At 43.3% G+C, this 22118-nt stretch overlaps 1 protein-coding gene across 3 annotated transcripts in view; it reads right to left on the reverse strand.

Moving 5' to 3' along the window:
* Positions 1 to 22118, reverse strand: part of rasef2 (RAS and EF-hand domain containing 2) — a 91109-nt gene that overhangs the window by 47109 nt on the left and 21882 nt on the right. For 2 of the 3 annotated variants that reach the window (XM_072278306.1, XM_072278304.1), the window contains exon 2: positions 8079 to 8228. The exons of the other annotated variant lie outside the window; for it this stretch is intronic. In XM_072278306.1, coding sequence (XP_072134407.1) covers positions 8079 to 8228 — 150 coding nt within the window. The remainder of the gene's footprint in view (positions 1 to 8078; positions 8229 to 22118) is intronic. 3 annotated transcript variants of the gene reach the window in all.

Here is a 22118-nt window from a genome sequence, read left to right on the forward strand (position 1 = left end):
CTGAATGTAATCTCAAACCCACTTTTCTGCCCACCACTGAACTTTTGCATACAACTGTTTTTGTCAGTCTATTTACCACTGACTTAATCTTCAAGACGATTCTTCCACCACCCTTTGAGGAACCAAGTTCCAAAATCTCTCAATCCTCAGAAAAAAGATGTTACATCACCTCAATCTTAACTGAACAGCCCTTTAAAATTTGTTTGTAATTCATAATTCTATATTCTCCAACAAAGTTAAATATCCCCTCCATAATCAACATTGCCAAGACCTATCCTAACATTTCAAAGAAAGTTTATTATCCAAGTACCTATATGTCACCATATACAATCCTGAGATTCATTTTCTTGCAGGCATTTGTTGTAGAACAAAGAAATACAATAGAATTAATGAAAAAGTACATACAAGGACCTTGTAAAACCTTTCAAATTGCTCTATCACAGGAAATAGATATAGTCAGAACTACTAGACATACTTCATAGAATCATACAGTATGAGCAAGAAAGTCCTTCAGCCGGCTAAATCCACACTGTCCATCAAGCACCTACTTACAGACAATGTAATTTACAGAACAGATCTATTCTAATTGATTTGGGTGACTACAGCCGAGCAGCTAGTAGCATTCAAAGACACAAGCAACTGCAGAGGCAGGAATCTGGAGCAACAGGAGAGCTGCTAGAGGAACTCAGCAAGTCAGGCAGCATCTGTGGAGGGAAATGGACAGTCCAATATTCCAAGTTGCGACCCATCACCTGGACTGAAATGGCAGCAGGGGAGATAGCTAGTATAAAGAAGTGAACTTTTAGAGTTGCTTTCTTGCAATGGCAGCAATCTGCAATTCCATCGGTGTGGAATTTGCACAATCTCTGCAGAGTTGTGTGTGTTTCCCCTTGAGTGGTCTGGTGTCCTCTCACATACCCTGAGATATGCACTTTGGGTAGTTAATCACACTGCAAATTGGCCGAGGTAAAGATGAGTGGTAAAGCTGGAAGAGTTGATGCGAATGAGAAGAAAAAAGATCAGAAGGGAAATTATTTATTTATTTGTTGACACACAGCACAGAGGTGGCCTTTTGAGCCGAGCCACCCAGTAATCCACCAATTTAATCTTAGCCTAATCATGGGACAATTTACAGTAACCAATTAACCTATCAACCTCTTTAGACAGGGATGAAGCCAGAGCACTCCGAGGAATCCCACACAATTATGGAGAGGATGTAAAATCTTCTAACAGACAGCGGCAGAATTGAAGCTGGGTCACTGGCCCTCTAATAGCATTATGAGAGAAAACCTCAAATATTTTTTTTTAAAAAAGATAACTTTCCACAAACATTTACTTTGTTTGATCCAGGGTCTTGGAGCAAAAATTGCCCAGACTCCCCACTTTCCCTCACACCTGGTGGGCAAGCAGCAAGACACAAACAAGTCAGATAATATATGACTGAGTACTGGCCCTAACAGCTCATGGCAGAAAGCCAAGCTGGAAAAAGAGCTTAATCTCTTAGCAAAAAGCAGCCAAACATCATCTCACCATGGTTTTTAAAACTCTTTCAATATTACAGCCATTTAAAATATTTTTTCATTAATTTTTACCCAAAATTATAATGTATAAATCAATAAAATTATTAAAGTAATAACATTTAAGCTTCTCTTCCATATTCTCCAGGTGGAGAATAATCATTGAAACAACTGGGTTGATGCACCACTCTGCGTAGCATAGGTTCAAAGGAAGGAACTTACTCAGTAAAAGAAAAGTTATTGACCCAAAACATTAATTCTGTTTCTCCCACCAAAGAAGCTGCTTGCCCTGCTGATTATTTCTAGTGTACTGTATTATTATTATTTCCTAGTATGTTATGGAAGCAAATATTAAAAACAATGCAGATGCTGGTGTAAGCACTCAGTAGGTCAGCAGCTACTGTGCGTAGAGTGCAGATGTGGTGCAGATCTAAAGGGCTGGCTCTGTTTCCCTTTCCACAGTTGCACCCCAGATGCTGAGTGTCTCCAGCATTTGACTTTGGCAACAGAATTTGGCCCACTGAGATCTAAATGTTATATAGAAAATCAGTCCGGTTAATATATCTACAAGCTCTTTAAAACATTCTCTCACCCAATACCGTCTCATGAGACTTGGTGATAGTTTAAAATTCATGTAATTAATGACATCATTTCCGTTTTGCACATGATGCGCAATACAACCCATGAACACACACTGGTTGTACTGGAGGACAGTAAACCCTTCACTGCCTGATACCAACACTGTAGGGGCCCCTTTTATCTCACTACGACATGCTCATCCACCCCCTCTCTCTCACTCTGCTACAGAACCAAGAATTCACCATTCCCTGTTATTAATTTACTATCCCATACCACACTGGGCATGTCTGATCTTCACAACTTTGGTTTTCTACAAAGGATCCGACAGGTAATCAGATTTTAACAGAACAGAAAAAGTAGCAACTCAGTGAACAGTACTGTACCAATAGCTTATGGTCAAAATGACAATAAACTTGACTTGACTTGACAAATTGAAACATTTCCACTGTAGAACATAACACCACAGGCCTTATTCAGCCCACAAAATTGTGCTGACCTCTTAACCTACTCTAAGATCAACCTAATTCTTCCCTCCTACATATCCTTCCATTTTTCTACCATCCATATGCCTATCTCAGAGTTTTTTTAACGTATCTGCCTCTAGCACCATCCCTGACAGGGCATTCCATTCACCCACCATTCTCTATGTAAAAAACACTTGCCTCTGACATACCCCCTTATACTTTGCTCCAAATACCTTGGCCAACTTGGTCACCCATCATTAGTCCAGTTACTTGTTTTATCAAAGAGCTGGTAAACATTTCTTCAACAAAGTATCAAGCTTTGATGGAGCTGCTGTCCTACAAGACACCTGGTTAACATAATGTCTAGTGTTACATGAACATAGAACATAGAAATCTACAGCACATTACAGGCCCTTCAGCCAACAATGTTGTGCCGACCATGTAACCTACTCTAGAAACTGCCTAGAATTTCCCGACTGTGCAGCCCTCTATTTTTCTAAGCTCCATGTACCCATCTAAGAACCTCTTAAAAGACCCTATTGTATCTGCCATTGCTGGCAGTGCATTCCACGTATCCACCACTGCTGTGTGAAAAACTTACCTCTGACAACCCCCTTGTACCTATTTCCAAGCACCTTAAAACTGTGTTCCCTAGTGTTAGACATTTCAGCCCTGGGAAAAAACATGATCAATGCCTCTCATCATCTTACACACTTCTATCAGGTCACCTCTCACTCTCTGTCGCTCAACCTTTTCTCATAAGTCATGCTCACCAATCCAGGCATCATCCTTGTAAATCTCCTCTACACTCTCTCCATAGTATCCACATCCTTCCTGTGGTAAGGTGACCAGAACTGAAGCTGTGTACATACGTCTGTTGATGCTTCTGGACACATCTTCAGTGATGTTCCTGGAATCATCAGGTGTTTTGGGTCTTTCAACATCATAAAACCTCCTCCAGGTGACCCAGCCGGGGCTGATCAGACCCCAGCTTGTGTCCAGATGGCTAGCTACTTATGACTCCATGGCTCCCCTCTTTTGAGCCACAGCCATCTTGAGGCCCTCTCTACCACATCGGTGGTACTGCGGATGGCTCTCCTCTTCCTCTCTCCCTCGATGCCCAAAATGTTGAAGGCTCTAACTAAGGAACGGGCTACGAATCCCCTACAACCAACCTCCACTGGGAGACACCTCACTCTCCATCCAGCCTGCTGACAGTTGCTGACCAGTCCTGCGTACTTGGAGAGCTTCCTTTCAAAGGCCTCTTCCAAGCTATCTTCCCATGGGACTGTCAGCTCCAGCAGCACCACTTGCTTAGTTGACTCAGACACTAGGACAATGTCTGGTTGCAGGGTGGTGGCTGCGATATGGTTGGGGAACTTCATCTGCCCTTCGAGGTCCACCAACAGCTGCCAGTCCCTTGCAGAGGTCAGAATGCCTGCAGATGTTCTTTTGGCAGGTATTGGCTGCTCCCCAGCTCTGACAAAGGCAATGGACTGCTTGGAGGGTTGGGACCGCTTCGCCCACTCAACTCCTGCGCTGACGGCTTCAGCGATGGTCTTCAGGACCTGATCATGTCTCCACCTGTACTGTCCCTCACCAAGTGCCCTTGCACAGCTGCTGAGGATGTGCTCCAGGGTTCCTCGCTTGGAGCACAGTGGGCACGCAGATGACTCTGCCTTGCCCCATGTGTGCAGGTTTGATGGACTTGGAAGCACATCGTACACTGCCTGGATGAGAAATTGGATGTGGTGTGGTTCGGCTTTCCAAAGATCAGCCCAGGTCACTTTCCTCTCAACCGCATTCTCCCATCTTGTCCAAGCTCCCTGTTGCTTCATTTCCACCACCTTGCAGGCTCTCATCTCCTCCACTACTGCTCTCCCCTCCTCCTGAACTAGACAACGCCTTTCCTTCCCTCTGGTGTCCATTTGGGGAGTTGGAAAGGATCCTAGCCCAACTCGGCCTCGTGTGACCACTCCCACCAGCCTCCTGTGACGCAGCCTCGCCTCTGCCTCCTGAACAGCTTCCTCTGCCCTCCACTTCCTGCCAGTACTTACTTGGATCCCTGCTCTAGCCACCTTCGGGTCACTTGAGTCCCTATACTGTAGCACTTCTCTGGCTCTTGTTACCTTGAATTCTTCCTCCAAGGATTTGAAGGGCAGTTGCAGTTTGTTGTGGTGTCCATAGAGTGTGATGCTGCTCAGGCTCTTTGGCAGCCCCAGCCATCTTCTGAGGTGGTTGCTAACCCTCCTCTCTAAGTTTTCAACTGTCGAGATTGGAACTGCATAGATGAGGAGGGGCCACAGGATTCTGGGAAGAATGCCATGCTGATAAGCCCAGGCTTTAAACTTCCCAGGTAGGCCAGACTTGTCCACAGATTTCAGCCAGCCATCCAACTCGGTGAAGGTTGCCTGAATGGATGTTGTGTCCCTTAAAGAGCTGTCAAAAACTTTGCCTAAGCTCTTGACTGGCTTTTCTGTGATGGTTGGGATGGCTGTGCCTGTGGTGCTGAACCAGAACTTGTTCTCCACCTTCCCTTTCTTCAGCACCATCGATCTTGATCTGGCGGGTTTGAAACGCATCCGGGCCCACTCCTCCAGCTTTTCGAGCCCTTATGGTATCCCCCGGAAGCCTGGGACTGATTCTGTTGTGACTGTGAGGTCGTCCCTGAATGCCCTGATAGGTGGTTGCCATTGAGCGGAATTCATTCTGGGCCCTCTGCACTCTGGTTCAGCAGACTTAGTGAGCATGTTCATGGCTAGGGAGAACAGTGTCACTGAGATAGTGCACCCTGTGATGATGCCGATCTCCACCTTGTGCCAGGTTGATATAATTGCTCCTGAAGAGACCCTCATCCTGAAGTTGCTGTAATAGTCAGCGATAAGGTCTCTGATTCTGCTGGGGACGTGATATTTGGTCAGTCTGAGCTGCACCAGCTTGTGCGGAATGGAGCCATATGCATTTGCCAGGTCGAGCCACAACACTGACAGGTTGCCCTTGTTCTCTCTAGCCTCCCTGATGAGCTGTGTCACCACACCGATGTGCTCCAGACAGCCCGGCATCCCTGAAATGCCACCCTTCTGGACTGATGTGTCAATATAGGTGTTCTTTGCTAGGTAGGTGCACAGCCAGTTAGTAAGTGCACTGAAGAAGATCTTTGCCTCGACACACAGCAGGGAGATGATGCAAGACTGATCTATCTGGGTGGCATTTTCCTCCTTCGGGATCCACACCCCTTCAGCCACTCTCCACTGTTCTGGGATTTTCCCCCTTCTCCAAAAGGTTCTCAGGATCTTGCACAGATGCAGCAGGAGTTTGAGGCAATTCTTGTACACTTTGTACGAGGTGTTGCTTGGTCCTGGAGCCAAGCTTGCCCTTGCTTTGCGGACGACCTCTCTGACTTCCTTTAGTTGCAGCTCTGACATGTCCAACTGCACATCCAGTTTAGGTGGGTCTATTAGGACGTCGCACTCTCCCAACTCCTGCTCTCTTTCAGGATCATTATATATCTTCTTCAGATGTTGGTCTATTTCTTCCTGCGAGCAGGTCAGTTTCCCACTGCACTTCTCCCCCAGCAACTCCTTGGTGAACTTGAAGGGGTTGGCGATAAAGGCAGCATGTTTTCGGGCCCTTTCACGACCCCGCCTCCGATGCCACTCTGCCCGGCGGAGGACCCTGATCTTCTTTTGTAGTATGCACATCAGCTGGGCCAAGCTAATATGCTCCTCTTCTCCTGCCTCCTTGTATTGGGACTTCAGCGCTTTCATCTCCTGCCTGAGGTTGTGGATCCGCAATGCTCTTTGGTTCTTTGAGTAAGATGTTTTGGAGCCTTCCTTCTCCTCTTCTCCGAACCGTTCAGCTGCGATACTGACAATAATCGTTGTCATGGCTTGCAGTTTCCTATCAACCCCACCCTTCGCTGTTGCCTCCAGAATTTGGTTAACATCTTCATTAAACTGCTTCCACAGTGAAGTCATGTTAGCTACAGGCCATTTGATCCACCTCCTGTTAGACTTCATGTTAAAGGGATTAGTTTGCAACACTTGGAGGTTTCGGACACTATGGGGTGACTCCTGGCCTGGCCCCTCCTTCGTCTCACCAGGTTGGACACCTGCGCGTTGTGCTGCTCCTGCTCCCGCCAAACACTTCATCCTTGCTTGGTGGATCTTCAAGCCACGATCGTTCTTGCAGATCTTGCCACATCCACACTGCTTCCTCATCGTCATTTGTTCATTGCCTGGGTCTGATGTCGTTGTGTCCATCCGACTGGGGTGCTCATCCTCCCCCCTTCTCGGGCACCCCTGGGGGTATCTTTTCCTTAGATTCTTTGTAGCTTTTGTGGGGGGTCCTCCTCTCAGAGGACACAGATTGGGTTGCCAGCCCGTTCTGCCCTGGTTACCGTCTCTCTGGGCTGTCACTGACTCTCCAGTCGTCACCACTCTTTTCGCGGTTGTCACCCAGTCTTTCCAAACACAGTACTCCGATTGGGGTCTGACTACGGTCTTTTGTAGCTGTAACATTACCTCATGACTCTTGAACTCAATCCCACGGTTGACGAAGGTCAACGCACCAAATGCCTTCTTAACAACACTGTCAACCTGCGCAGCAGCTTTGAGTGTCCTATGGACACGGACCCAGGATCTCTCAGATCCTCCACACTGCCTAGAGTCATACAATTAATATTATATAAGTAGGTTGTTGCCAAATTTAGTAAAAGGAAGCCAAGCGATTTGGGGTTAAAGCTCGGAAATGACACTGAACAACTGTGCACTGAGGATGTCACCTCGGCTGGTGATGAAACATCTACAAGTTAATTACCAAGCTCAGTGAACACTGCAACATCAGAAGCCTCAACCCAAGCTACCTGTATTCACCATCATCCTCAACAACTTTGGGTGAGCAACACTCAAAGAAGCTCGCCACTGGGAGACCTTCACCATGTCGTGAAGCTTCCATGCCAGAGCAATTATATTTTCTCCATGAGTGCATGAATGACAGTGAAGCTGAAAAATCACAATGACCTTGATGAACAGAGGCCAGAGTGAAGAGAACACATGGCTACCTACCCCCTGCCTGTTTCTTTATCTGTTTTGTAACTTGGTACATTCAATGTCATAGGGGCTTTGTTTGTTAGGAAGCCACACACATACTAACATAACCTAATGTACATACACATAGTTTACAAGCTGAGGGAGAATTGACTAAAGACACAAGCCACTGCAAAAGGGAAGTTTTGGAGTTCAGAGGGGTGACCAGCGTCCACGGGCACAAATGGACAGTGGACATTTTGGGACAGAACCCTTCATCACTCTAGGAGTCTCCACCTGAAAAGCGGGCTATTGCCCTCTACAGATGCTGTCTGACCCATAAATACAGTATTTTAAAATCACGTTGTAATCACTGCAACTGTAATTCCAGCTCAAGTTAAACCAAACCACCTGCTCATATTCTTGGAAAATTATTTAGTGCTGACGTTCAAACTCACAAAAGTAGAGTTAACCCATTCCCTGCCCCTTACCTTTTGAGTGCCAGTTCCAAATTATCGGTCTCCAGGGTTTGGATCCTACTGTCTTTAATCAACCCGTAAATCAGTTCCTCATAGTGCTCACACAGATCATGGTCGGAAACTGCGCGGATCTGCTGGTGGAAAAGGGCCAGCTTCTCTCGGCTATAGGGGAGAAAACACAGGGTGAGCAGTTAATCCGAATGAACCTGCAGTCCTTTTAACTGCAAACAACAGGAATTCTGCAGATGCTGGAAATTCAAGCAACACACATCAAAGTTGCTGGTGAACGCAGCAGGCCAGGCAGCATCTGTAGGAAGAGGTGCAGTGGACGTTTCAGGCCGAAGGGTCTCGGCCTGAAACTATGTATGAAGGGTCTCGGCCTGAAACGTCGACTGTAACCTCTTCCTGCAGATGCTGCCTGGCCTGCTGCGTTCACCAGCAACTTTGATGTGTGGTCCTTTTAACTGACTGCCGGAAGGATTCTTACCTAAAATTGGAAAACTTGTTTGTTCTAATCGTGGACTTAACCCAGGGGTCGGACTCCCTTTGGTTTATTGCTGATGGACCAACAACTTTTTCAAGTTCCCAGTCTTCGGGAGAAAGTTACGAGTAATAGCGTACCCGGGGATCGGGGAGCTCCGCGCCGGCGTCGCTGACAGCGCAGAACACCTCTCGCTGTTCGCAGTCGGGTTGAACTTGCTGCGTGCTCTGTGGTCACGCCAGTTTAGAATGACTGCTCCGCTCCTCCGCCCGCAGTCACGGCCACTTTAATCATTCGAGATGCCATTACGGGTGGGGTTGAGAGCGTATGTTCTCTGCTAATGAGGGCAATTGTGGAGTCTCGGGACCAACGCCCTTTGCCGGACACTGCAATTAGGTATCTCTTTCTTCAGATAGCTAATGTACCGAGCTCTCACCTACACCTACAACAGTTTCCACCCCTATGCATTTAGCGCTGTACCAGATGTGACGATGGGCAAGTCCTTCTGGGGAGGGTGGATGTGTGCTACGAGTATATTCAAAACGCCCTGAATGTCGTGCCTTTCGTAAGGATTTTTAGTTTACCAAGTGTCAGAATAAGTGTTTTTTTACACCTCAGCAGTGAACATTATCTTGGCAACAATGACAAAAGATTCTGCAGCTACTGGAAATCCTGAGCACACACAAAACGCTGGAGGGTTTCAGCAAGTCAGGCATCATGGATGGAGGGGGGATTAACAGTCGATATTTTGGGTCCAGACCCTTCATCAGGTCACAAGAAGTTAAAGAAAAATCAAGTCTCATATAGGAATTCCTTAGGAGTCTGCAGAGATTGGGCATGACATCTAAAAGTTTGACAAACTTCCATAGATGTGTAGTGGGGAGTATATTGACTGGCTGTGTGACAACCTGGTTTGGGAGCACCACTGCTCCTGAATGGAAAATCCTACAAACGGTAATGGATTTGGCGCAGTACATCATGGCTAAAGCCTTGCCAACCACTGAGATTATCTACTTGAAACCCTGTGATAGGAAAGCAGCATGCATCACCGGAGATCCCCACCACCCAGGTCATACTCTTTTCTTGCTGCTGTCATCAGGTAGAAAGTACAAGAGCCTCCGGACTAGCACCACCAGGTTCAAGAACAGTTACTACACCACAACCATCCGCTCTTGAGCAACACACTCACTTGCCCATCCATTGAGATGTTCCCACACCAATGATCTCACTTTAAGCACTCTTCATTTTGTTATCTTATATTCTCAAATCTTATTGCTATTTATTTATATTAGCATTTGCACAGTTTGTTGTCTTCTATACGCTGTATGATCTTTCATTGATCCTGTTAAATGAATCTCAGGGCTGTATATGGCGACAGATATGTCATTTGATAATAAAATTTACTATGCACTTTGAACTCAGCAGATCAAGCAGCATCTATGGAGGAAGAGAACTGTCCATGTTTTGGGTTGAAATGTTGCTCAGGATTCCATTTTAGTCGGACTGTTAGGAACATGGACTTGCCCAATACTGCCTCACAATGCCATCAACATAAACATGTGTTTAGTCGGAGCTTAAATGATGCAGCCAAGTCCCACTCTAACAAAACTCAGACAAACAGTAACAAACCAATCTCACCGTGTGTTCTATTGAACACTCCTGGGGACCAGAGTGGGCCGTTCAGCTGCAGTTTGCCACATCAGGGCTGATCCTGGCCTTGACTTTATTCAGTTGCCTTGTCCTACCTTGAATAGTCAAAAATCTCTCAATGTAAACGCATTGACTGAACTAGAATCAGTTTCTTTCATTAAGGTTCCACACCCACCGGCTTGTAAGGCAAGATTTCTTCCCTAACCACCTTGAATCTGGAATCCTCCATATTCAAATCACTGACCAATGGAAAATGTTTTGCCCTATCTATCTCTATGCCTTCTTAAAATCCTAACACCAAGATCAAAATATCTTAACATTCTTCACTCCTGAGAATACAGACTGGCAGATTTGCCCAGCTACCAGATATAATTTTTGTTTGAACTTTAACACACTCTGTGGTCCCTGTGCTCCTTTTTGCTTTGGAAACAAAAACAACCTAAATCAGGCACGTCTCTGCATTCTCTCTGTAAAATATTTTATTATCTTCAATAGGCTAACTTTAGTCCTCTCTCTCTGGCCAGTGAGAGGCTCTATATACACTCAGACATCCCCAACAATGGATCACATTGTCCACATGGTTAACATTAGACATCTGAACTAGGTACAGCAAGAGACATCCTGGAGGACAAAGGAAACTTCAAGGATGCCCTTAGCGTCTCCATAGAGAAGCATCTTCTTTAGATTCAAGTTCAAAGTAAATTCAATATCAAAGTACATTATATGTCAGCATATTCTACCCTGCGATTCATTTTCTTACAAACATTCACAGTAAGTATAAAGAACTCAGTACAAACAATGAAAAGCTGCACACAAAGATGGACAAACAATCAATGTGCACAAGACAAGTTGTGCAAATACAAAAAAAGCAAATTAGTAATCATAAATAAGTAATAAATATTGAGAACATGAGTTGTAGAATCCTTGAAAGTTCAGTCCACAGGTTGTAGAATCTGTTCAGTGTTGGGGTGAGTGAAGTTATTCACTCTTGTTCATGGGAATCCTTGATGCATCATTGCTGAAAATGGTGAAGGGCATCTTGGAAGGCTGAGCCCTTTCAGCCTCTATGATAGGAGGATGAAGAGTGGGAGAAGGAGATGTTAACCTCCCAAACAACCCATCTACCGCTCCATCAAGTGACTCCTATCCAACCTCTGGCAAATTTTGCAAATCCTGCATGAGCCTTTCCACCACTCTCTGTAAGGACTAAGGATCTCCATGTGATTGTGTGTGTTTCCCCACACATTCCAAAGATGTGTGGGTTAGCAGGTTAATTGGTTACATGGGTTTAGTTGGGTTATGTAGGCTCATCGGGCCACAAGGCTCTGTTACCGTACAGCATCTCTCAATAAAATTAAAATAAAATCTACAGGGTCATCCTTCATCATAAAAGTAAGTACTCCAGAATACATTATTTTACCACTAAGGTGTTGTTCACTTTTAATTATCTGCAAAGTTTTGATTGATAAAATAAATTTTAATACTTCAATTATTTTCTTCTTGACATTTTCAGAACTGCTTTTATATCATGTTAAATGCCACTTCAATGTACAATCTATTAATAACCATGGACTTGCAGGGTGATCAGTGTTTTGTGTTATTATTCTGAACAAACCCTGTTTTCCTGACATTGTTTTTCTCCTTTTGGTCCATTCAAACAAGTATGGACAAGAAATTATTTCAGGCATTATTTCTTACATTAGGCATGGCTGGCAGCCAATCCATTACAAAGCCTTGTGTTAGATGCTTGTTTTCTCATTGCAATACACAACTACCCAAGTGGTGAAACTATTAAATATACACCTTAGTACGGGCTTTTTCAAAAGCCGGTGCTGACAAATAAAACCCCTGCCATAGTAGGTTTACTAAAAGTTGCAGGAAATGTTCCACAAGACACCATCCATGAAGGCTTTGATGGGAATCGAGCTACAACAATTAGGTATTTAGTTGATTGCGTATTCTAGTTAAGTACGATATGGTGCTTATAATGGTTTACCAGTTTTTTCCAGAACAACTGAAGAATAAACATGTCTAGCACTTTTTAAACAGTGCTCATGTTCATTGAGTGAAATCCGGTGAGATGAACCAGGCACATCACCTTTTATAAAGCGTTCCTATTCTCCTCCACTTGATCCTTTAAAAGCCATTTTCTGAATAAAGCACGTTTGTTTCATGTGAATTTCTGGTGGTGTAGCTGGCACTCTGAGAAAATCTGGCAATTCCTTTGTAATCTTAAAAGGGCAAGCCTCCAGATTTTGATAAATACTATTAAGTTAATATTGTGACTGATTTAAATTGGAAAAAAATGATTAGGATTCAAACAACCTAGAGGCAATAGCAACAAAAACACTCCTGTGGAGATTTCCAGTGTGTGATGGGTAGGAGGAATACTTCCTTTTCAGATAAATATGAAAAACAGAATCCCTCTTTAAAGATCAATAGAGATAAGGAAGGCAACTCCACTGATCAAATCGATTCATAATGAAAATAGATTGACATTCTCTTTCATCAACAGTAAATGCCTTCAGGAAGAACCAATGGCCAGGATTAAACTTACCTTCTCTCAACAGTTCCACAGTGAACCGTAGGCTACCCGCTATTGTAATTTGACATTTCGAACTTTCACGTAAGAAGCATCAAACCCAGAAGTCTGAGGTGAGCTTGCAGTCAGATGCGAGCTCATCTAACCTTCCACTCTACACTGGCCTGCTAAAGGGCACTGATATTCTGAGAAGGAGTGTCAGATGCAGCGTGCAGCCTTCATTCTCAAGTACCACCTCATTTGTCCCTGATCGTTTTGTCCACAAAGTTCAATATCATGCTCAGCTTTCAAACTTCAGGACCATTCCAGGCTGCTGCTGCTGAGTTTTAGCACAACACACATTTTGCTGTTCATATCTGCAGTAGGGAGATCACCTAAACTCCACACCAATCCTCCTTCAGTCCAACAGAGCAGGTGTAGGCAGTTGACATTACAGACTGAACCATCATCCAGGCATTCATAGAGTGCTGTCATAGAGGGAGGAGAAGATGGCGACGCGACGCAGCACGCGCGGCCTCTCCGGTGAATGATATCAGTACTTGTAAGTAGGGTGCCGTGCACAATTCTGATTTGATGGAGACAGACGTGAGAAGCACGGAGGAACATCTGGAGAAACTTCTGAAATGCCCGGTTCGCTGCCGCTGCTACTGTGCGACCGAGAATCTCCAGAGGAGAAAGCCCCAAATCCTCGGCTCTGCCTGTTGCTGGCGGCCGGGGTTGGGGTCGAAGCGCTCGGCAGAGATGGTGCTCAGTGCTCGGTGTCGGAGGGTTGGTCGGAGGCTCGAAGTTTTCAGACGGACTCAGAGTCGGACTGTGGTCGGATGCTTCTAGGATGCTGCATCGGCAAGTTTGCGGTGCTGGAAGCTCATGGCAGGGAGAGTTTTTCTTCCTTCTACCGTCTGTGTGAGATGATGGGACTTTCGAGAGACTTTGAGGCTTTTTTTTACCATGCCCATGGTCTGTTCTTCTATCAAATTACAGTAATGCTTTGCACTGTCGTAACTATATGTTATCATTATGTGGTTTTTGTCAGTTTTTCGGTCTTGGTCTGTCTTGTGTTTCTGTGATATCACACTGGAGGAACATTGTATCATTTCTCAATGCATGCATTACTAAATGACAATAAAAGAGGACTGCATGTCCTCATAATCTAATCTAATCTAATCTAATCTAATAACCTTGCACAGACTTCCTTGATGATTGCCTGTGAGGAGTGTTTGGCTCTCTTCCTGGAGGGTTCAGATGTCCCCCTTGCATAAATAATCCGTCTTATTCAACAGCCTGTCCAGATCCCCCGACCCCTTAAGGCAGCGGTCCCCAACCACCGGGCCGCGAGGAAACGATACGATTTGGCGATGTGAAACAATATGAGTCAGCTGCACCCTTCCTCATTCCCTGTCATGCACTGTTGAACTTGAACACCCCCCCTCCCCGTCAGCCGGTCCACAAGAATATCGTCAATATTAAACCAGTCCGTAGTGCAAGAAAGGTTGGAGACCCCTGCCTTAAGGTACTTTCTAAATTCCTAACCATCAGTGAAGCGTGCATAAGAAATAGAAGCAGAAATAGGTCATCTGGCCCATTGATCCCGCTCTGCCATTCAGTAAGGCCCTGGCTAATCCAACCATAGATTCAGCTCCAGCTATCTGTCCTTTCCCTATAATCCTTAATACGCCTTCTCTGCAAAAATCTAACTGTGCCATAAAAATATGAAATGAGGTATCCTGGACAGAGAATTCCAGACTCGCTGTTCTCTGGGAAAGGGCATGCTACTACTCTCTCCCCATCTCCTTCCTAAATCCACTCCCCAAAATCTTGAGGCTATATTCCCTAGTTCGAGTCTCACTTACAAGTGGAAGCAACTTTCCTGCTTTTATCTCAACCATCCCTCCCCACACCTTTTATTTCTGGCATCTTCCCCCTTCCTTCTTGGTCCTGAAGGAAGGTTTCGGCCCAAAACGTCGACCTGTTTATTCTTTTCCACAAATGCTGCCTGACCTGCTGAGTTCCTCCAGTGTGCTCTCTGTGTCCTGTTGGATTTCCAGCACTTAGAAACTCTCTCGTGTTTGTTTCTATCATTATCATCAGGTGCCATGCCCAGATTGAGCTTTGACTGCCATGGCCCACACACACCTGTTTCGGGTCAAGTGGATCAATTCATTGGTATTCATTTCCAGTTCTCTGGCTGCTGTATCCATCATCATTTGTCTTTGCCTTCCTCTTGCTTTCTTCCCTTCAATCTTTCCCGTAATTACCGTGCATTCTAACTCCTCTTTCCTAATCACATGTCCAATGAAGTTACGTTGCCTTTTTATGATCTCATACATTATTTCTCCTTTTGTGCTTCCTCTGTTCATGACATTCTCATTAAATATTTGTTTTGTCCATGTTATTCTTTGCATCCTCCTAAAAAACCACATCTCTGCTGCTTCAATTCATTTCCTCATGTTACAAGATATTGTCCAACATTTTGATCCATATAACATAACTGGTTAAACGTAACATTTGAGTACTCTGAGGCGGGTTGTCATGCCTAGTTTAGTGTTGGTCATTATACTCTTCATTCTTGTAAGGGTATCTTTTGCTATCCCTGTTCTTCTTTTGATGTCCATGTCGCACCTGCCATCTGATGTCACCCAGCTTCCTAAGTAGCAGAAATTCTTTACTTGTTTTATATCTTCCCCATTTATTTTCAGCCTGCAGATAGGATTCTCCTTTTTGGATATCACCATACATTCTGTCTTTTTGCGATTGATAGATAGACCCATTTTTGCACTTTCTTCAACAACTATATCAATTAAGTTTTGTAGTTCTTCCTCCATACTTGCAATTAACATAATGTCATCTGCATATCTGAAATTTTTGATGTTTTCACTGCCAACTTTGATTCCCAAGATGTCTCTTATTTTTTGTAATATTGTTTCACTGTACACATTAAACAAATCAGGGGAGAAAACACACCCTTGTCTAACGCCTCTCTTGATTTTCATAAACTGACTCACTTCGCCATCTATTCTTACAGCGGCAGTTTGTTCTCAGTAGATTTCTGATTAGGTGGAGGTCTTTCGAATCTAGATCTAGAGTTTCCTGTAATATTTCAAATAACTTATTGTGCTTCACTTTATCAAATGCTTTTGTGTAGTCGATAAAACAAACAAATCTTTTTACACTTGATTAGCTCATTCTGATAGTATCCTTAACATCAATATTCTGTTTCTTGTACCTTTGTCTTTCACAAAACCACATTCTTCTTTACCTGTTTCAGCTTGTATCTTACTTTTAGCTCTTGTCATCAAAATTCTTAGAAGTATCTTAGTGAATTGACTCATTAAACTTATGGTCCTATGTAATTCATATTCTATTGCTCCAGGTTTCTTAGGAAGAGTGATAAATACTGATTTTTCATTTTTTCTGGTATTATTCCTGTCTCATAAATGTCATTGATTTAATCAGTAAGTTTTTCAATTCCATAATCTTCAAGGGCAATAATTTGTTCTATTACTAATTACTAATTCATCATACCATTGTTTCTATAAGATCCCTTTTCATTCTTCTATATTTCATTTAGTATTGTCAACCACTCCTCATGTTTAGTCCCTTAATTTCTGGAGTTAATCCGGTGAAACTCTTCTACACTGCCTCCAAAGTCAGTATATCTTTCTTCAAGTACTGAGGTCATAAATGGATGCAGTACTTAAGGTACGGCCTCTTCATCCATCATTCAAACGCAACACTCTCCTGTAGCCTTAAGTGTCCTGTTGTACATCCCTTTAAGAGTTGGGTGTAGAGATTGCATCTGCTGGGTTACATAATGAAAATGCAAGAACTTGCAACATATCATTACTGAAATTCAAATCTAAACCTGCAGTATTAGTTTCAGTGTGCACAGGAACATCCAGCAAAGTTGGACCTTTATGTCCACAGTCCATGAAAAAGTAAGAACTATCATTATTCCAACCATTGAAACTATTACCATATTCTCTTACTGCAGATGAACTTTGGATGTAATATCAATGTTTAGATCATTTTGGTGGAGGTTTATAGTAGAAATAAAATTGCTAAAGGCTACTACTGAAAATTAAGAAGGGCTTCTCCAAGTCGCTCAGACATATGCACAAAACTGCCCTACTCCAGATGAAGCCGACTTTCAATAGCAAGTCAACTTTCAATAGTATGCACTTCTAACTCACTGATTCCCAGCGGGGCTGTTGTTTGTCCCAAGGGGGTGTTAGGGGAACAGAAGTCGTCGGGGAGGGCATTCAAGATTCTTGGGAGGGCAGTAAGCGGCACCCTAACTTGAGGCACGAGACCTGACAGACCATTAATAGAGCAGGTACTTCCAAAAAAAAGATGTGGCATTGGATCACATGAAGAACCACAGCTCTGCAGGTGGTGAGCACTCGTTGTCTGAAACTCGGCAACCTCATCCAACAGTAACAACCAAACAGACATTATTGGGGATGCATAAATTAGCAACAAGGGTGCCCAACAGTTCCCCTTGACTCACAGCGTGGAATGAGTTCATGCAATTTAACAGTTGGTAAGTCGACTAAGTAAAGTTCCATAAGGTCGTTATAGCCAGGGTGGTACTGGGGACGAGCTCCCACTACCTACTGAATGTCCCCAATGGCTTGCGCCTCAAATAGCTTCTGACCACCAAGTTCAGCCCCTGGCCTTCACGCGTGGCTTAGCTACTAAGCGTGGTGGATCTGTTTCTACTAACAGGGGAAGGGGCAAAGGAGGGTTACTGGTGCCTTAAAATCAGTTGCTTCGGGCAAATGGGGCTCATCAGCCGTGGTTGGCAGCTCATCTAGGAGACGGAAAACTCTTATCTCAAATTCCCGCTGCCTCATGGCTATACCCACTCATGGAGAAGGCTTTGGGAGTAAACCCCGAGGGAAAGTAAAAAAAAAATGGAGCTGGAGTCCTACATTAAATTCAATGCAGACTGGCAACTCCTGCAACGCTGCTGATCCCAAACTGTATCGGTCTCTGCAGTTCCTTTGTGTTCACCAGATGCATGGAGAGGGGGAGCTTGCTACATGGGCAACAGCTTGCTCTCCATATTGTACTTCCCAGGCTTGCTTTCTCTACAGATCTATAGAAAATGGGTTGTGGAATGATAACAACGCTGGCTGGAACTAAATGGTGAAAAGAGCAAATCAATGAACCTGCTGATCTGAAGGATTCCACTTGAGTGATCTTGGCTTCATATATACAGTCAAGAACCATCTTTGGGGGTTATGAGACCTTACATAATTTGTCAATCTTGCTAAATGGAATGGTATAAAGGTAGCATGCGGAACACCAACTCAATCCCGACTGCATTCAGATTCCAATCTGAATCTTTTTCACTGCTCTGGTCGCCTTCAACTTTGCGTGCCGCTACCATCGTTCCATCCGTGTCAATTCGCTGCCGTCGTCCACATCTGATAGGCATTCCCAGTTTGTTTTAATTTTTAGTTTTAATTTAGCCCCGTTAATGATGGATAAATACGTATGGCGCAATCTCTTTGAGTCTGAAGGTGGTGAAGCCTTGAATTCTAATCCTGCTGAAAAACAGAAACTGCAGGATCTGTGATAATACAATGTTACATACATGCAGTATGGTTTTATTCCATTCCAATCAGATCAGCGACGCCCCATGTGTCTTATTTGTAATATTGTACTGTCTAAAGAAGCCATGAAATCACAAGATTGCAGAAACACTTCCGTCAAAGGCACCCTGAAAAGGTTACTTATGGTATTACTCTATTCCTGGAGATGAAAAAAAAGCATTTGAAAAGAGTTGCACACTCGTCATTTGCCAAAAAAAAAGCTAAAAATGACCTTGATATTGGTCTCATTTCTTATTATAACATTTCCAAAATGATAGCAAGGTGTGAAAAATCTCATACAATGGTGAAAGATTAATAATGCCTGCTAAATCAGAAGAGCTCACCACTGTTCTCAAAATCAATTCCTCTGAGTAATAATTCTGTAGAGTGACATATTGACGAAATGAGTGAAGACATTGAGGATCAACTAGGAACATAGCTACAAATAAAAACAGAATTTGGGATACATTTGGTTGAGTCAATTGTGTGAGACAATGAGGCATTGGTAATCGCATATATATGGTTTATCAAAAATGGAAAGGTTTATGAAGAGGTTCTCTTTTGTAAAAAGTTAAAAACAAATATTAATGGAGAATCAATCTCTGACATGCTCAAAATGTACATTAAGGATTAATGTATTCTGATTAGGAACATGATTTCTTGTGCAACAGATGGAGAACCGTATATGACAGGCTACCATATTGGTTTAGTGGCATTTATGAAAAAAGAAATTCCAAGTCTGTTTGCAATCCATTGTGTAATTCATCGTCAACATCTTGCAGCCAAAATCTTCAGCTAGCAACCTTTTTCAAGCATGACTCTTCTAATATCTACTATCAACAAAATTAAAGCTCATCCATTAAGTAGCAGAATATTTTGCCAGTTATGCCAAGATGCTTGCTTCTTCACACTGAAGTGCATTGGCTGTCAAAAAACTGCTGCTTAAAATGTTTCTTTGATCTTTTTGACCCTCTGGTCGAATTTTTGCTTAAAGTCAACAAGACCTTGGGAAACAAGATTGAACTTTAAGTAGAGATGTAGCATACCTAGCCAATCTGAATGACAAAATGAACATTCTAAATAGGAAACTGCGGGATGAGAATTTCAATTGTATCCAGGCAAAAAGTACAGTGGCCACTTTTATCAGTAAATTGGAAATATATTAGCAAGACATTGGGAGAAGAATGTTCTCACAGTTTCCCTGCATGGAAAATATGGCACTCTCTTTTACAGATGGTAATTTGCAAGTGTACTGCTTACACCTGCAGTCATCGAAGAAGGATTTTCAGAATCAATTCAGAACAATCTGGAATTCCAGACCGCATAATTAACCCATTTCTTTGCATGGTAGAAGAACAGGAAGTGAGCTTCCAAGAAGAAATTATTGAAATTCAGAATGATGAAGAAGCAAAAATACTTTTCAAAAATGTCGGCATTTGTGGTATGAGGCATAATAAGTTTGTTGGTCTTTGGAGAAGAGCCAAACCGCTCTTCATTGCGTTTCCATCCTCCTACTTTGTTGAAAGAGGCTCAGCGCAGTAAACCACATACTTACAAAAAACATAAACTATTTAGATATTGTGTCCTGTTGAAGGGTCTCTGCCTGAAACATTGACTGTACTCTTTTCCATAGATGCTGCTGATAAAGTTTAAGGGAAAGGGGGGATTCTCAGATCCCTTTAAACAATGAATTAAGTACTGACTAGGTCTGTGACTGCAGTGTGCTTGAATAATGTCTCACAGATGCCTTCTTTAGAGCAAGATAAGGGTTAAAGTTCGCCAAGATCCACATAAGATGTCTCTGGGCTTTTCACACCTTTTGATTTTGACAAAAAGCAGTACCTGATGGAAAATAGACAGAACACTCCTTTCTTAATTAAAGTATAAATTTGACGGATGTTCTTATCTTTGTAATTAAGTTGTGGCTCCAGCAAACCAGGTAGGACATTCCTTTCTTTAATTAAGGTGGCTGGAGTGTCTAACAAATTGATTGTACTTTTGTATCAATAGTCCATTGACTTGGCCGGAATGGTTATCAAACTGATTGTTCTTTTGTATCTGTGGCCTTATAACTTCTGACAATTCTGACATCAGGCAGTGAACTTGTAGAACCGCCGGGGAGATGAGAAAGGTTCTCTCCCTGATGTCCGGTCCAAGTTCACTCACCGGCTGAGCTCGAAGAAATAAATGGGTGAAAAGATAAGTAACGACCTTTTTGTGCTGTCGTTATTTGATTCAGCAAAGTTACGTTTACACTGCCTGGCCTGCTGAGTTCCTCCAGCACTTTGTGTGTACTACTTGGATATAGTTACGCATGGGCACGAAGGCTTTCGCTGTCACAACATGAACAAGATTATTTTCAACTCTTGCTAAAAACCACTAGCCTGAAAGTCACCCTTGGGCAAGGTGCAGCACTTGCTTAGCCCCTCCCCCACCCGATCAGGGTCACATGAAGCCACGAGACCAGGTGGTGGATGGCTCTGTGAGCAGCTGGTGCTTATCAAAAGTCCTGGTTATGCAACCACCAACACTAGTCAGACAATCTCTGAAGAGTATTGAAAATGGCTGGGGTCACCTGTCTTCAAAAAGACAACGGCAAACCAATTCTGTAAACAAATTTGCCAAGAACAATCATGGTCATGGAAAGACCATGATCGCCCATGTTACATGACACAGCACATAACAAATGAACAATACAAAATTATGTGGGGTATAGATAGGATAAATGCAAGCAAGTTTTTTCCACTGAACATGGCTGAAACTGGAAGTGAGTTAAGAATATAAGGGGGGACTTCTACGCTCAGAAGGTGATGAGAGTGTGGAATGACCTGCCAGTGGAAGTGGTGGATTCAGGTTCAATTTCAACATTTAAAAGATATTTGAATACACACATGAATGGGAGGGTATGGAGGGCTATTGTCCAGGTGCCGGTTGATGGGATTAGGCAGATTGTTTGGCATGGACTAAATGGGCTGAATGGCCTGTTTCTGTGCTGCAGTGTTCTATGACTAAGACTTCTATGATTAGAAATATTGGTTCACCAGGGCACAACGAGCATACCTTCTGACCTACACCCTGCAATGTAATTTCAGGCACTGTTTACTTTGCTGATTGCAGCTGCAGACTGATTTGACAAGAACAAGAGTAGAAAAACTTGTTTACCTAATGATGACTGGATCATGATCATTTGCATTCCACATAAGAATAAATAGGGTGTTTTTTTCTTCACTTTGTACTGGGCATTAGTTATGTTCGTTCATTTCAGATCTGATTTCAGACTCTTAAGTCGGACATAGTTGTAGCAGGAACTCGCCTACTCAGTAACTTCATTCAGCTTCACTAATTCAGAATCAGGTTTAATATCACTGGCATGTGTTGAAATTTGTTGTTTTTCTGCAACAGTACATTGCAAAACATAACAATAAAAAGGATAAATATATATAATTAACTGAGTAGTACAAAAATAGAAATTAAAAAGTAGTGAGATAGTGTTCATGGGTCCATTGTCCATTCAGAAATCTGATGGTAGAGGGGAAAAAGCTGTTCCTGAAATGTGAGTGTTTCTTCAGGTTCCTGTACCACCTCCTTGATAGTGGTAATGAGAAGATGACATGCCCTGGGAGACGGGGTCCTTAAAGATGGGTGCTGCTTTAGTGAGTCATTGCCTTTTGAAGTTGTCCTGGATGCTGAGGAAGCTAGTGCTCATGACCTGCTTGAGTTTACAACTTTCTGTTGCTTTCTCCTTCTTGAAAATGAACCAATTTGTCTAACCTCATTCACTT

Source organism: Mobula birostris, chromosome 14 (genome assembly GCF_030028105.1).
Source record: "Mobula birostris isolate sMobBir1 chromosome 14, sMobBir1.hap1, whole genome shotgun sequence".
In the NCBI taxonomy this organism is placed as follows: domain Eukaryota; kingdom Metazoa; phylum Chordata; class Chondrichthyes; order Myliobatiformes; family Myliobatidae; genus Mobula; species Mobula birostris.